This window comes from Callithrix jacchus, chromosome 11 (genome assembly GCF_049354715.1).
Source record: "Callithrix jacchus isolate 240 chromosome 11, calJac240_pri, whole genome shotgun sequence".
Taxonomy (NCBI): Eukaryota; Metazoa; Chordata; class Mammalia; order Primates; family Cebidae; genus Callithrix; species Callithrix jacchus.
This window is the reverse complement of record NC_133512.1, coordinates 3,613,025-3,628,940: the sequence shown is the minus strand read 5'-3', so window position 1 is coordinate 3,628,940 and position 15,916 is coordinate 3,613,025. Positions and strand designations below refer to the sequence as shown.

The following is a 15,916-nucleotide window of genomic DNA, read 5'->3' as shown; positions in this document are numbered from 1 at the left end:
TGTTGTTTCATAATACCCTTTTTTCTTTCCTCTTACCAAGACCCTTAAGGATTCTTCCTGGCCAAAAGTGTCTCTCTCCTTCTTTAATTAATTTTGCAATATTTATTTGAGCACCAGCTTTGTCCCAGGAACTGGACAAACTATTGTGGATACCGCGGTAGGCAAAGCAGACAAGGTCCCATTCCTCATGGAGCTCACATCTTAGGGAAAGAGATGGTAACAAAATGAGGACAGGAGTGACGTGATTGCAAAGGAGTGAGGTGCTGTGAAGATACAATGCAAGGGGGACCAGGGTGTGTCACAGGGGCCCTGACGTGGCTGGGTTAGGGTTAGGAAGTGTTCCCAGAGGAGCGAGGATTCAGCTGAGATCTGAAATACAAAAAGATTTTCTAAGTGCAGAGGAGAGTGGTCATTCAGGCTGAAATGGGATCACGTGGCTGTTCCTAAACTATTGCCACGGTGCAGGGAGGAGCTGCTGTGATTGGCTGAGGGCGAAAGTGGAAGGGATGCTGGAAATTCAGCCACAACCGTCTTCCGTAATTTAGGAATGTAGGGACACACACCTCTTGCCACTTCTCAGATAATTTAATATACACACCTATGGCATCACTTTGTCTTTGTGGAGACAGGGTCTCACCATATCTCATGATACGTACATCAATACCAGCACCAGTGTCCTTTCCCTTCCTAATGTGATGAACTGACTTAGGGCCCTGTGATCCTCTTTGATGGACAGTGCTGGCCACGTCCCTGGGCCCTTTTACCCACCCTGGCCGTGTATTCCATCCGCAGGGCTGCACTGACCTGGCATGGGGCTTTCCCACGGTGTGATGCCATTTTCTAAGCAAACAAATAAAGTTTTCTCACATGTGACACATCAATGATCCATGACTAATGTGCTTTTTTCCACTTATTTTTTTTCAATTGTTGGCCATGATTCTCTACTGCTTTTACCTTTATCTTACAGAGATGGCAATGACAAGAGAATGAGAAATCAATTAGGTAGCAAGAAAAGCAGCACAGCTAAAGTAAAGCAATTACACTGGGGCTAATAACCCCCCCAGCAACAATTAGACAGTTACGTCAAGTGAATTTCAAAACAACTCCTGTTGTTTTGACCCAGAAAACAAGGTATTGCCTTTTCTGTCAGTCACTGTGGTTTCAACTCCTGGGAGCCTGATTTAGCAGATGATGGAACAGGTAAACCTTCATTCATACACTGTTCTCATGAGAGTTTGCCACCAACAACACGACTGCCTCTCTCTCTCTCTCTCTCTTTCTCCATTTCTCCCCCTACTCATTATTTTCTCCCTTCCTTCCTTCCTTCCTTCCTTCCTCTCTCATATATTTATGGAGGAGCTATCATATGCCAAAAATGTATCTAGGCATAAAATGTCCAGAAATGTTTGTATTAGCAGGACGTGTACACGTGTGTGTGTGTGTGTGTGCACGCGCGTATGAAAGAGAGAGAGACTGAGAGAAAGGGAGAGAAAGAGAGAGTAGAGAGGGAGACATGACAGATCTGTTGTTAGGTGCAATTTATTGTGTTATTCATTCAATCTACTATTCACCAACCAATGTTACACCAACAATATTAGATTGAATGTCATTCATTCAATCTACTATTCACCAACCAATGTTACACCAACAATATTAGATTGAATGTCATTCATTCAATCTAATAGTCACACTAATATTTAATGTGTGCTGGATGTGAAATCCAGAAGCAAAAAGGTAACAGTCCCTGCGCTCATGAGATACAGTCACACTACCACATAGTCTAGGTGACTACATGGACAAAGTGAGGTTGGAGGTTAGGGAGTGAGGACCTGAGGTGCCTCTTGGTTCAGGGTTGGCAAGGGCAGCTCTACTGTGGAGTTGGTATTGGAAATGAGACACAAGCCATGTGAACTAATCGGCCAGAAGCAAGGCAAGGTGAGTTTGGCACAGCGTTCAGCATGGGGGTGATGCTCATGGCTGAGAAGGGTGTTTGTTCCATGGCTGGAGCTGGGAGTGCAGGTGAGGTCAGCAGCTCACCATGAAGCAGCTAGGGAGTCTGAAAATGACAAGTGGATCTTGTCCTAGCAGATACCAAATGCATGTGAAGCTAGGCAATAAGTAAAACAATGAGGTACTCAGCGTAGAAAAGCCACTAAGGTAGTTATTTGTGCTTTCTCCTTTTTTCCTAATTATGTCAATCACTATTATCAATAACCAAAACCAAAATAAAACCATACTCACTATAGAGGCAAATGACAAACCAGGAGAAATATTTGCAACATATGCAAAAAGGGAAAGGTTATTGTATAAAGAATATCTCTAAAGATAGAGAATAGAGAAAATAAAAACATTTAAACAATTAAAGTGGCATTACTTTTGACGACAAAATCCACAATGACTTTTGCACCAATCTAGTAAGTACTTTAAAAAAACAAAAATGACAATAAGCATATAAAATACATTTAATCTCATGTGTAATGAAAGAAATGCAAAACAAAACACCTATGATGTGTTTTTTCTATCAATTTGGTAAAGATATATATACATATGTAGCATGTATGAAGAGCATGAGGCATGATGAACAACGTGACTGAACACTTTCCTTGAGCTCTTTTCTTTGTCTATTTAAGCTCGAAATGAAGAATTTAAACTTACTCAGAGAACTGAGTAAGAATTGGCCAGGGGGCCAGAATATAGACAATAAAGAAGAAATAAGAGTTGAACCTTATCTCCGAGATGAAATTGGAGCACCTATGTCGGGTACTAGTTGGAAACAAGTTCCTCACAAAATTCCCCCCAGGGCCTGGCCTTGTTAGAGAAGAGAGCTGTTGCTGAAGGAGGTGGAGGATGTTAGTCCCCCAGTGACTTCTTTCTTTACCAGGGGGAGCCATGGAAGACGGAAGGTGATGGAAGGGCAGCCTCTTGTCAGGTAGGAAATGCTTCAGAGAAGCCCAAGGATGGCTGGAGGCCACAGCTGGGTTTTCATGAGGACCACAGCTGGAAGCCAGGAGCTAGGAGCAGGCCTTACAGAGGCCCTAGCTTGATGAGAACTGAGGGAAACCAGCTTTTGAAATCATTTCCTTCAATCAGCAAACACATTGTATTTTGCCCTTTCAAGGACACTAAAAAAACATGCTAGCTAGCCTGTAGGCAAGTTTAGAAGAAGTCCTGGTGGAAAAAAAAGCCCAAATTAATAGGGAAATCATAGACACAGGACATCCTGAGCTGTGTGGTCCACGTGCTGCAGCATCCGCTCTGCTGAGCAGGGATTTTGACCATCATTTCTTGAACTGATGGGAAATCAATCAGCAGTGAAGCCAGGACATGCACTGGCACTGAAATCGATGCCTCAGTTGCTTGGGATGACACAAGCCGCTTCCTTCCAAATGCTCTCTGACAGCTGTGGCTCACTGGCCTGTCTCCTCTGCCCTGGGCCCCTTCCCACGTGCTGCGACTTACCTTGAATCGTTGTCTAAATAACCTTCTCTTTTCCAAGCTTCCTCTCAGCTCAGCTTGATGAAGTAGAGGACAGTAAGTCGAAATAAAGTGTAGGTGTTAAGTTGTCCATTCAGCAGAGGTGACTAGACAACACCCCATCTCAGAAAGCCTGCTGGGCTGGCTGTTGGGGTTACTCTGTGCTTGCCCTTCTCAGTCTCTGACGGGGAGCAAGGCAGTCAGCGTCTTTTAGCCTTAAGTCTACGCTTAGGAATAATTCAGGGGTTTGGCCATATGACGGATAACATTTGTCCCGGCTTTAGTATTCTATGAGACTAAAGATAAACAATGAGCAATAAAACATGACTCCCACCATATGAGAAAACACTTGAGAAGCATGCTACCAGCTTCAAAATAGAAGAAATGCATATCAAAACAATGATATACTCTTTAAACTCTTAGGTTGGCAAAGATTTAATAAGGAAATAGTACCTACTTTCCATCAGATCAAGGAGCAAAAAGCAAGAGCCCGTATGGTGTTGCTCAGAATATACATTTTCTACAACTCATCTTAGCTAAAGGGCCAAGAAGCAATAAACCTGTTCTCAAGGGCAGCTTGTGACTATGCATCAAAAGTTTTAAAATGCGCATCATCTTGGATCCAGACCTTTGATGCAGTAATTCCTCTAGAATGAGTTATGAGGAAATAACCGGAGACTCATGTACAATTTTAAGTACAAGGATTTTTATCACAGCTCTCTTTACACTATCAAAAACAAAGGATCATCTTCCTTTGCGCACGACGTGCTATATGACACACTATGGCAGGCTTAGAAGCACTTTAAAGGTGTAGGATCACCGTGGCCTAAGAATACTCGCAATGTGCCAGGTCTCTCCCTGTAGTCTCCCACCCCATCCACACATACAGAGCCCATTTCAGAGGGTGATGCTGCCACACGGCCAGGTGAGACCCTACCTTGACCAGGCTGTTGAAAGACCATCGATGGCTTACCACTGGCTGCAGGACACAGGACATGCTATGACTTTGCTGCCAAGGCCATTCACAACTGAGCCTCCTCCAGCCACTGGAAGGAGCTCACTGCCAACCTCTGTCCCACTGGCACTACCTTCCTGTCCACTCTGCCCTCATACTCACTCCGATATCTGGTGATCACAGTCTGTTTCCTCCCCACTTCTCCCTCATCCTACCTGAATCCTTACTGCCTTCAATGGTGGCTTCCAAAATATATTCCCCGCCATTATCTGACTCCACTGCATACACATCTTAGCATATTAGTGCACACTGAGTTTTGTGTTCAGTTTGTTTTAGGTATATCTATCTTTTCATTTACAAAATCCCTAAAACTGGTGTTTGGCCTTGTATTTGAAAGGCTGTGAGATATAAGAGAAATAATATGGTACGAAATCAGAAAAACCTGGATGTCAATCTTGTTTTATGTTGAGGAAGTTACTTAACCACTCTGAGCTTGAGTTTTATTATTCATTAAATTGGAACAATGGTAATTATTTCACAGGGTTGTATTGTGGCTAATGCAATAATTGTTAGCTATTTAGCACGATGCCCTGTAGTATATATCCAATAATTGTTAATTCCCTTCTCCTTTCTCTACTTTGAAGAAACTAGGCTTAGCCCATGGTAGCTATTGATCAGATCTTGAGGCCTGGCCAATTCTCCCAAAAGCACCAGGAAAAATGGGCCTGTAGGGGAGGAAAGCGGCAGCTGGTGAGGCAGGAAAGCCCACCTGTCCCCGCTCTGTGTGGTCCTGGCATGACAGCTTCGTACCTGATGATTGTCAGAGGGATGAAGTACACCAGGAAGGCCACGACGGTCATGTACGGGGTCCAGTAGGAGTCGTCAGGCCACAGGGCCCAGCACTGCACTTCACCGTTGGAGAGTGTCCTCTTCCCAAATATGATCAGGGTGGGAATGGAGAACAGGAAAGACAGGCCCCAGGCAATCACGATGAGGACCCTGGCTTGCTTTTCTGCCCAAAGAAAAGAGAGGGATGCCTGGGTATGTGGCAACCATTTTCGAGAGCACAATGGAGTCCGCTATAGAAAACGATTACCGTGGGGCAGCCACCCTGGACCTCACAGAACCTCCCAGAGCCTCGGTTTCCTCATATGTAAACAGTGAGACAGTACCTGCAAACAGCATCAATGGGAAGATGATAGAGGGAAGCTTGAACAGAAGCTGGCGCCTTGCCTGGCCTAAGGTTAGTGCTTCTTTCCTGATTTACCCATCTGACTTGAGATGTTGAGGAATGCATCTCTGCAGGGTTAGGGAGCTCAGTGTGTGCTCTGCACATCTGGTAAGTCACGGTGCAAATGCTGAGCTGTGTCTACCCACACGCAGTCAGGCTCTTGGTACCAGGCAGGGCTGCAGGCTTTGGTCTGTGTGGCACCCTTTCACTGTACCCAGCACTGCAAAGCACTGGGACAGTTTTCGAGAGTTATTTGCCAAATGGGAAGGAACCTTCTCCTTCTTCTTTTTTATTTTTTGGTAGAAAACGAGTGGACTTATAACGCAAAGGAAGAACATGGAACTTTGTTCCGGAGAATGGGGCTCATTCAAACCCAGCCCAGAAACCTGGTAGCTATGTCTGCACACTGGATTTCAGTTGCAACATTCTGACCTTGGCTAAACCATGCAGTCTCAGCCTCATCTTTTCTTTAAATCGGTATAAAAAATACCTTTCTGGTCACCTCAGCAGGTTATGATGGGAATGGAGAGAGATAATTCATATATAAGCAAGTACCTTTAAGATACACCCATTGTTATGTGTGAGGCTTTCGGTCAGGCTGCTGGTGAAGCTCTGGCCTCAGTCCCTCACCTGGCTGTGCTTTCGGTGCTGATCGCCCCTGGGGCCTTCTTCCAGAAACAGAAGGCCGGCTTGCTCTGCTACTTTCAACTCGGAAAGCAGTGTGTCTTTGGGTGGGGGTGGAATGTCGTCGGTGGTGTCGTTGGCTGTGGACAAGGGGCTACAAGAAGTGTGAAAAATCTAGAGGAAACTGGGGACTCCATAGAAATCTCAAACCCGAAATATTTAGGAGAATAATATCTAGCGTCCTATTCTTGATGAATTGTATGCACTGGAAAGAGATGTTAGATTTGTGTAGAAAAGAGTTGTTATTGGCCCACTGAGCAAGCGAGAGTCTTGGCGTGGAATTACAATACCAATCCAGTTAAGATCGTCCCTGTTCTTCACTTGCAACCAGTAATCCACTGGGAATGGGGAGTGTTTCCCGGCCCACGTTTGGAAACTCAAGTCCCTTTGTGTCAGTGATGACTCATAGGTGACAGACACATAAAGTGGTAAACATTGTATCAATTTAGTTAATTGCATACAAATTAGTAATACAAATTTTTATGTAATTAACTGAAATATTGTTTTATTCTAGATAACAATAAAACCCCCAAATTCCCAAGATCATTTCAAGTTAAGGGGGGCTTGCTTCACGGAGGAAGCTGGAGTCTGGGCAGGGGGACCGGCCCTTCCACTCTGTCCTCATCTGCTGTTCCTCGTCCTCCCCCAGGTTGCTAACCATGTTGGGGTCTCTCCAGAGCTGGGGTACAGGGAACCCAGAGGTGGAAGAGGACAGTTCTCGCTGGACTGGTGCTGTCATCAGATGGCTTTGTGCTCTCTGCGCCTGGCTGCCTCCAAAGCTGATTCTTGGTCCCCTGAGGAACTTTCCTGGGTCCTTCGGAAATTCTCCTGTGGGGTCTCTCTGCTTGACTTGGGCTTGACTTGGGCAGTGTCTTTCCATCCCTCCCTGGTGACCTGCAGCCTCTTTCTTCTGAGGCCTCTGGCAGAAATATCTGGGGCAGGATCTTTTTAAGCACAGCCTCAGGCAAACTTCGCAATGGGCCCTCGCGGCCAGGACCACAGCGCCGACCAGCCTCTCCTCAGCGTTCTCAGGTGAGAGGTAGTCATTGATCCACAGTGCTCTCAAATGCCGGATACATGTTGAGCTCTGTGGGTCATCGTGTGAAGCCCTCTCACTAGACAGTTTATGTGGACATCGAGTCACCTGTGATTAGGACAGCATGAAAGGTGAAGGAGAGACTGAGAATAGTGTCAGCCTCTTCACTGGATGAGAGTTGTGGCCAGATGGGCACAGACACGGGGGAGGCGTTGTAGAAGGTGGTCTAGACTCAGCATGAGCACCAGGGAAACAGAATGGGCATGCGTATGCAATACTGAAGGAGAAATGACCTGGAGGTGGTCTGGAAAGGTAGGGAAATGTCTTCAACACCACCAGGCCATGAGGTACCTAAGAAAGAAGGCTGAGGAGTATGCTCTTGAGATGCCTTAAGGAAATCGGCCGCCTCAGGAGGCAGGAGGTAGAGGGAGCTTCCCATTAGGAAGTTGATGGTATAGGGGAGCTAGTCCCTAAAGGAATAGAGAAAAACCGGCGTAGAGAGAAGCAGTGGGAGTTCAGATCAGGAATGAAGCAGGGTGGGGTTAATAGGACAGATGATGGTACTGGAGGGGGTTCTTCTTGATGGTGAGGGTGTGAAGCCTGATGTGTTTCTATGGACCTGGGTGACATTAATAGCTGGCCCCTGTGCTCTTATTCTTTCACTGGTTGGAATTCGAATGTCATCTCCTTCTGGTCCCCGGGTATGGTTAAGGGCAACATGTCACTCCTGGTCCCCACCCAGGTTCCCACTTGATGGATATACGGCATTCGCTTTTGCGAGGGATGCACAGGGAAACAGATTAAAGAGTATAGCACCATGCTTTAGGATCTCCTCTACCAAGGTCTCCAAAGATGTTTCCCTAAAGGCCCACCAGGGTACAGGCTTGGAGCTGTTTTTCTCATACTGGAGCTGGGCTATGCTGGGAAAGCCCCACTCTCTTAGGCTGTGATGTGGCTGCCACAGCAGGGAGACTGGTGGCCTTCTAGGCAGCTGAGCCCATGTGCCATGAAGAGTGATTTCTCAGGGCTGAAGGATCCAGGACTGAACAGAGGAAGTGCGGTTTGCATATGAGGTGGACTGTCTCGTGTGTCTCGCCCATGGAAAGTCAGACTCCCTCTTCCCTGTGCTCTTGTCCAGCTCTGCGCTTCTCTGCAGCTCAGCCTTCCCCTTTTCCACGTAACTCATTTATCTTTTTAAAAAATCGTATAAGTTACACACATTGATTACAGAAATACTAGCAAATAAAAATAAGCGAAAAGGAAAAAACTCCATAGTGGCACCACCTAGAAACAGCAAGTTTAAATTTCGATAACGCATGCATATATAATACATAGATTACACATTTAAAGATGAGATCGTGATACAGATGCTACCCTGTAAACCCTTTTTTTCCTCTGAAAAGCCTGTTATGACCGCCTTTTCCTGGTAAGAAATATGAACCTGTACAAATGGCATTTTTTTCCTGGTAGTAAGATCCTTTCTTCAAATACAATTTTATCTTGAACCCAGTGTAGAAACGTGTAGAAAGCTCAGGTATCCTCAACTCAAAGTGAGACAGCCAGCAGCTCCCAGACCTGCCCTGGGGCAGGACCGAAAAATGAGCCCTCTGGGGGTCAGTGTGGGAAGTGCAGTTGGAAAAGCACCGATAAATGACATTTTTTCCAATCGTTACACCGCACTTCAATTTTATCAATAGCCGATTATTTTCTAAGTTGTTTCCCATTGTTTTTCATTATAAGTAATTTATATGCATCTATTTTCTCGGTTCTAGTTATTCCTTGGGATAAACTCTTAGAAGATTTATAAACTTTTGACTAATACTGTTACATTTCTCTCAAAAGTGCTACAGTTCACGGCTCTCACTGCAACTACAGAAGTCCCTATTTCTTTATACCGTCCTAACACTTCTAATTCTTCCTTTTCATCTTGTTATGTGGTTGGTAAAATTTTATAACCAAATGTTTAATCTCTCAATTCTTTAATTAATAGTCAAAAGGAACATTTCTATGTGTTTTCTATTCATTTTGTTTCTTTTTTTTTTAATTTTTTTCTGACGAAGTCTCGCTCTGTTGCCCAGGCTAGAGGGCTGGAACCCAGTTGTGCGATCTCCACTCAACTGTCACCTCCGCCTTCCAGGTTCAAGTGATTCTCGTGTCTCAGCCTCCCCAGTAGCTGGGATTACAGTTGTGTGTCACCATGCCCTGCTAATTTTTGTATTTTTCGGTAGAGACTGAGTTTCACTATGTTGGCCTGGCTGATCTCAAACTCCTGACCCCAAGTGATCCAGCCAGCTCAACCTCCCAAAGGGCTGGGATTACAGGCATGAGCCACGGCACCCGGTGTCATTTCGGTGTCTTTATTTTTTATAGTTTGTTCCTGCCCTTTGCCCATTCACTCAATTAGAATGTTTTTATTTCTTTGCCTGACTTCTTTATAAAAAGGATATTGTTCTTGCCTGTTATATAGAAATATTTCCCATTTGTAATTTTGCTTTTTAAGTTTGATTATGGATATTTATTATTTATATAAATAATTTAATTTTTCCCCTTGTGATTTCTGCTTTTGGTGTGATTCCTGGAAAGGCCTTTTCCTTACTGAAATCATGAAGGTGCTACTCAAATATTCTTTTACTCCTTTTATGTTTAAAGTGCTCTTTTTCTCAATCCAACTAAAACTGACTTTGTCATTAGCCATGGTAGGTGGCGATCTAATCTTTCTAAAAATGGCCAGACAGCTATTTCAACGCCGTATACTGACTAATTCATTTTTGCCAACTGATTTGAAATTTCGTATGATTTATATGTGTTATTCTGGTTCCAGTATTATACTTTTTAATTATCAAAGTTTTATATTACGTTTTAATAGGACACTGCATATTTATCTTTATTATTTTGATATTTTTCTAATTACTCTCTCTCTTTTTTTTTTCTTTTTGACGGAGTTTTGCTCATGTTACCCAGGCTGGAGTGCGATGGTGTGATCTCGGCTCACCGCAACCTCCACCTCCTGGGTTCAGGCAATTCTCCTGCCTCAGCCTCCCGAGTAGCTGGGATTACAGGCAAGCGCCACCATGCCCAGCTAATTTTTTGTATTTTTAGTAGAGATGGGGTTTCACCATGTCGACCAGGATGGTCTCGATCTCTTGACCTCGTGATCCACCCACCTCGGACTCCCAAAGTGCTGGGATTACAGGCTTGAGCCACCGCGCCCGGACTAATTATTCTCATATTCTTTTTGGTGAAGAGCTTTAAAATTGTCAACTTTTCTGGAGTTGCTGGCTAAGAAAAATACCGCTTCGGTAAATAGCAGTAAAAAATAAATAAAAGATGGCCTCCCTTCGGTTTAGTGGCCATGGCCTTGTGCCTGCACAGCTGCGTCTGACTCTCTCCGGGCATCTCCCTGCTGCGCTCTGGGAAATCTCCTCTTTCTACGGCTTTCTCTTGGCTGAGGCACATAAACCCCGAACCCTGCCTCTCACAGCTGCCCTTAAATTCTGACAAGCTGCAGCACTAACATGACTCCCTCTTTGTTTCCTGAAACCTCTCGTGCCCCGTTCTCACCGGCTGCCCTCACCCTATAAACTTGTGAGGATCAGTTCATCCTCTGCAAGGCCAGGGAGTGTTCCCAGGGGCTGAATTACACGTTGACACTTATCTGCTCCCTCCTGTGCTGGGAATCCTTTGAAGTTTCTGGTATTTGGATGGCTTCTTTCCTTGGCTCTCATTCCAGATGCAGGTCTCCTCTGTTTTGTTTTGTTTTATTTTATTATTTTATTTTTGAGATGGAGTTTCGCTCTTGTCACCCAGGCTGGAGTGCAATGGCCCTATCTCAGCTCACCGCAACCTCCGCCTCCTGGGTTCAAGCAATTCTCCTATCTCAGCCTCCCCAGTAGCTGGGACTATAGGCTGCGCCACCATGCCCAGCTAATTTGTGTATTTTTAGTAGAGACGGGGTTTCACCAAGTTGACCAGGATGGTCTCGATCTCTGGACCTCGTGTTCCACCTGCCTCGGCCTCCCAAAGTGCTGGGAATATAGACTTGAGCCACCGCGCCCGGCCTTCCCCTGTTTTTACATTTCTTCAGTGACTTGGTTGGGACTGCCCAGAGGAAGGGAGCTGGCTAATGTCTCCAAGCTTTCATCTTGCCCAGAAGCCATGGATGATGAGGATTTTCCAAGCACCCTATGTTGAGCCTCTCTTAATTTTGTAGTGAGGAAATAAGTTGTTTTACATCTTTAGAAAAGCACTCTAGTATTAATTGCTTCCTTCTGATAATTTAGGACACTCTTCATGACATTACACAGTGTCTCCCAGAACTAGACATGTTTTCTATGAGCAAACAGTTAATTTTTTAACCCAGTGAATTTGGTGAAACGTAATCCATCATGCCACCCTCTTGGCTATGGGCCTCAAGTCCTCCCCTCTGGCAAGTTTCCTGGGACTTCCCTCATGCAATTGCCTATATTTATTTTTCCTTCACTTCCGTTTCTTCACCTTAAAAGTCTTAGGTGTCGATGTTCTTTTGTCCACCACTTTAAATCCTTTCTGAAGTCTGCTGGGCATAAACAAATAGATGGGCAAATAAGTGTATCACCGGCCAGGCGCAGGATTTCATGCCTGTAACCCCAGCACTTTGGAAGGCCAAGGTGGATTGCTTGAGCGGAGGAGTTTTAACCCAGCCTGGCCAACATGGTGAAACCCCGTTTCTACTAAAAATACAAAAAAATTAGCTGGGCATGGTGGCGCGTGCCTGTAATCCCAGCTACTCAGGAGGCTGAGGCAGGAGAACTGCCTGAACCCAGGAGGCGGAGGTTGCGGTGAGCCAAGATCGCGCCATTGCACTCCAGCCTGGGTGACAAGAGCGAAACTCCGTCTCAAAAAAAAAAAAATACAAAAATTAGCCAGGCATTGTTAATTACAGGTGCACGCCTGTAATCCCAGCTACTCAGGAGGCTGAGGCACAAGAAATCACTTGAACCCGGGAGGCAGAAGTTTCAGTGAGCCAAGATGGCGCCACTGCACTTCAGCCAGGTTGACAAAGCAAGACTCTGTCTTAAAAGAAAAAAAAGCAAATCGCAAATGCACCAATATAAACCAAAAATAAAGTTAGAAGGCCCTCCAACCATCTGAATGAATTTCCTCCTCAGCCAAGGCTCTTTTAAAACGTAACCTGAGAGGCTGTTCCAGGCCATGCTGGGAAGTGGGGGTCGGGCATGTCTCATTATATCCCTTCAACATTAACAGCAACACAGACTTTTAAGTCTGATGAGAAACATTTACAACCTAGTCTCTCACACTGGAAGCCTACAGCCTGCAAGTTTCCTCTGCAAATAAGAAATATGGTCTCCACAATCCTTTATCTTGACTCAGACATTTCTTTCTGTCGATCCCAGGTCTTTAGATAAACTCGACCAAATGTCAACCAGAAAAAAATTAAATCTACCTATAATCTGGAAGCCTCACCCACCCCACCCCACCCTACCCAACCTGCCATTTTGGGCCAACCCTATGTGTTTCTTATGTGAGTTTGATTGAAGTCTCATGTCTCCCTAACACGTATAAAACCAAGCTGTGCACTGACCACCTTGGCTCGTGTTCTTATGACTGCACTGAGGGCTTTGTCATGGGCCACGGTCACGCGTTTTTCGCTCAGAATAAATCTCTACTAATATTTTACAGAGTTTGATGCTTCATATCTTTGCACACCTATGTCATGAAACGTCCTTCCTGCCTCTCCTGCCTCGTCCATTCCCTGCCTCCCCTGTCATAATAACTAGGGCTGCACAGTGCCCAGAAAACTTGGTACAAGCCTCAACCCTTCACCAAACAGACACGTCAAATACCAAGAAGAAGCCTAGGAAACACGTATACATTCAATTTGCTAAGTGAACTTCTAAACCCCTTTGTTGATGCATGATTGGCATCTAAAAAGCTGTACATATTCAATGCGTACCACTTGCTGGGTCTGGAAATACGTGTATACTCATGTAACCATCATGACAAGCCATGCCATAAACATGTCCATCCCTTCCAAAGGCTTCTTCCTGCCCCCCTTTAGTTTTGTTTTGTTTAGATTTTTCCTTTTGTGGTAAGAGCACTTAACATAAGATTTATCTTATTAGCAAATTCTTTTTTTGTTTTTGAGACAGGGTCTCACTCTGTCACCCAGGCTGGAGTGCAATGGCGCGATCTCGGCTCACTGCAACCTCCACCTCCCAGGTTCAAGAGATTCTCCTGCCTCAGCCCCCTGAGTAGCTGGGATTACAGGCGCGTGTGGCCATGCCCAGCTTATTTTTGTATTTTTAGTAGAGAAAGGGTTTCAACATCTTGGCCAGGCTGGTCTCGAACTCCTGACCTTGTGATCCACCTGTGTCGGCCTCCCAAAGAGCTGAGATTACAGGCATGAGCCACTATGCCCTGCCGTTAGCAAATTCTTAAGACTGCTATTGAGTGTTGTTACTCATATGTCTCACGCTGTGCAGTAGACCTCTGGTACTTATTTAGCAGGATCAAAATAACTCAATTTTAATTGCACACAACACATTAATATGTTCTTCATGTAAAAATTACTGCCTTGCATATAAGTTCCTGTCGGGGCCACTGCCACTAGCCTAACTCCCATCCCTGCAAGTGAGGTCAAATGTCACGTGAGTGTGTGCTTCTGCAGATTATTGTTCTCTTTCCCTAGAGCGCTCTTTTGTGCGTTCCCTCTTTCTGCTCCTCTCTATCTTTCTGTACACGGTATCTAGCATTTGTTTTGAGTTTTTAACTTTACTTGTATCATTCTGCACGGGTTTTTGCCACTCAGCACATAATGTGGATACGTTCATGTTGACGCGTATGACTTCCCATGGCTCTACCACCTCCACACTGAGAGGCGGCTATATAGTATTTGAGGGCACCAGAGCTAGACCCAGACTGTATGGGTTCAAATCCTGCTCCTGCACTTACTAGCTGCGACCTTGGGCAAATTACTTTCACTCTTGGAACAGCAACTAACTGTAAAATGCCGATAATAATAGAACCTACCTCAAAGAGATGGTATGAATATTAAAATATTTAACAGGTGTAAATCACTTAGAATCATGAATGACACCTAGGGTGCGATCAGTAAACATAAGCTACCGAAACTCCTTCCGTAGACCGGTTAATCATTCCTCCACTGAGAGACACCGAAGGTAGCAATGAATTCCTGCTACTCTAGGCAATGCCACCATCACGTATGTAAACATGCACACGTGGGTGTTTCTCTAGAGCAGATACCAAGAAGTCATGTCAAAGTGCTTCATATCTGATGTTTCAGTAGATGTGTTTGCTTATACCCCTGTCAATAATGCAGGAAATTACCATTCTTCACCCCACTGCTTTCAGGTCCTTGATGTTAACTATACTTGTCTTAGAATTCTATTAAATTTGCTTCCCCAGATGCAAATTCTGACGAGTGATATTTTAAGGTTGTTATCTGTTTTCTACAGTTTGGTTTTGTTGCTTTTTAAATGTTTGATTGCGCCTCATTTTTGCGGTCAAGATTGTTAGGTTCTTTATCATTTTTCAAAGTTATCTGGAGGAAGGGAAGTGCGGGCTGGTAAACACTGGCTTCTTAGTTGCCTTCAGGGTGTATGGAGGAGAGGGGGCTCCGACCGTGGGCAGAGCAGTGGGCAGCTGGGCTTGTGAATATGTACTGGTCCTCCCCAGGGCCCCGCTCTGCATCTTCAAACCCAGGGAAACTTGCTCTGATTAATCCTCCTTGTTGTACTTCAGGAATCAGCCTGTCAGTTGCCTTGGGTCCTCTCCTGCACTCCGCGTTTATGCAGCCTGTTTAGGAAATGCTCTGGAGAATTCTCCCATCCCACCTGAGCATCATCTCGGGGTAGTGTGGGCTGTGTGGTCTCAGCCTTCCCTCCAGCCAATCTGCTTCCTTTTCTTAGGGACCCCTCACCATTTCTGGATCAAGGAGAGTTTCCTTTCCCCCCACCGCAATACGATTATCAATTAAAAATATCTTTCTGATTCTATGGTTTTGGATAAGGAGGACAAGATATTTGTTTCTGGAAAATGAGAAGCTAGTATGGGCGAGTTCATTTCTTTGGACAGGTATGCATGTCAACACTGCTCTAGAGGAAAAAGATGGAAGCATCAGCTTCAAGGTGAATGGTCACGAAGTGGGTCAGCCACCTACCTTCCTTAATGGCTCTGGGCTGTCCATGGGAACCATCAGCATTTTCCCAGGCATCTAAGTTTTCTTTTGTACATCTTTTTGGACAATCAGACCCATGAAGTGAGGAAAGAGGTAGAAGAAAAGGAAGAGAAGGAAAGAGGAGGAAGATCACTACTATTAAGAGTTACACATTAGTGAAAATGATCCTCCCCTCACTCAAGGATGATTCTTTATGAAACAGCACCTGGTCAAGCCAGCTCACCTCCTTGAAGGAACTTCATGGGGTAGACGATGGCATGGTACCTGTCTATGCTGAGGGACACCAGGACGTAGGTAGAGGCATAGAGCAGCACAACCTAAAGAGAGAAAGGAGAAGAG

The 15,916-nt window shown here is 45.0% G+C and overlaps 1 protein-coding gene across 1 annotated transcript in view; it reads right to left on the bottom strand.

Annotated features, from left to right (window-relative positions):
• NPSR1 (neuropeptide S receptor 1) overlaps positions 1 to 15,916 on the bottom strand; it is a 179,278-nt gene that overhangs the window by 20,900 nt on the left and 142,462 nt on the right. The window contains exons 4-5 of the mRNA XM_002751323.6: positions 15,801 to 15,894; positions 5,240 to 5,441 (exon numbers count right to left, since the gene is read on the bottom strand). Of these exons, the coding sequence (XP_002751369.3) occupies positions 5,240 to 5,441; positions 15,801 to 15,894 (296 nt within the window). The remainder of the gene's footprint in view (positions 1 to 5,239; positions 5,442 to 15,800; positions 15,895 to 15,916) is intronic.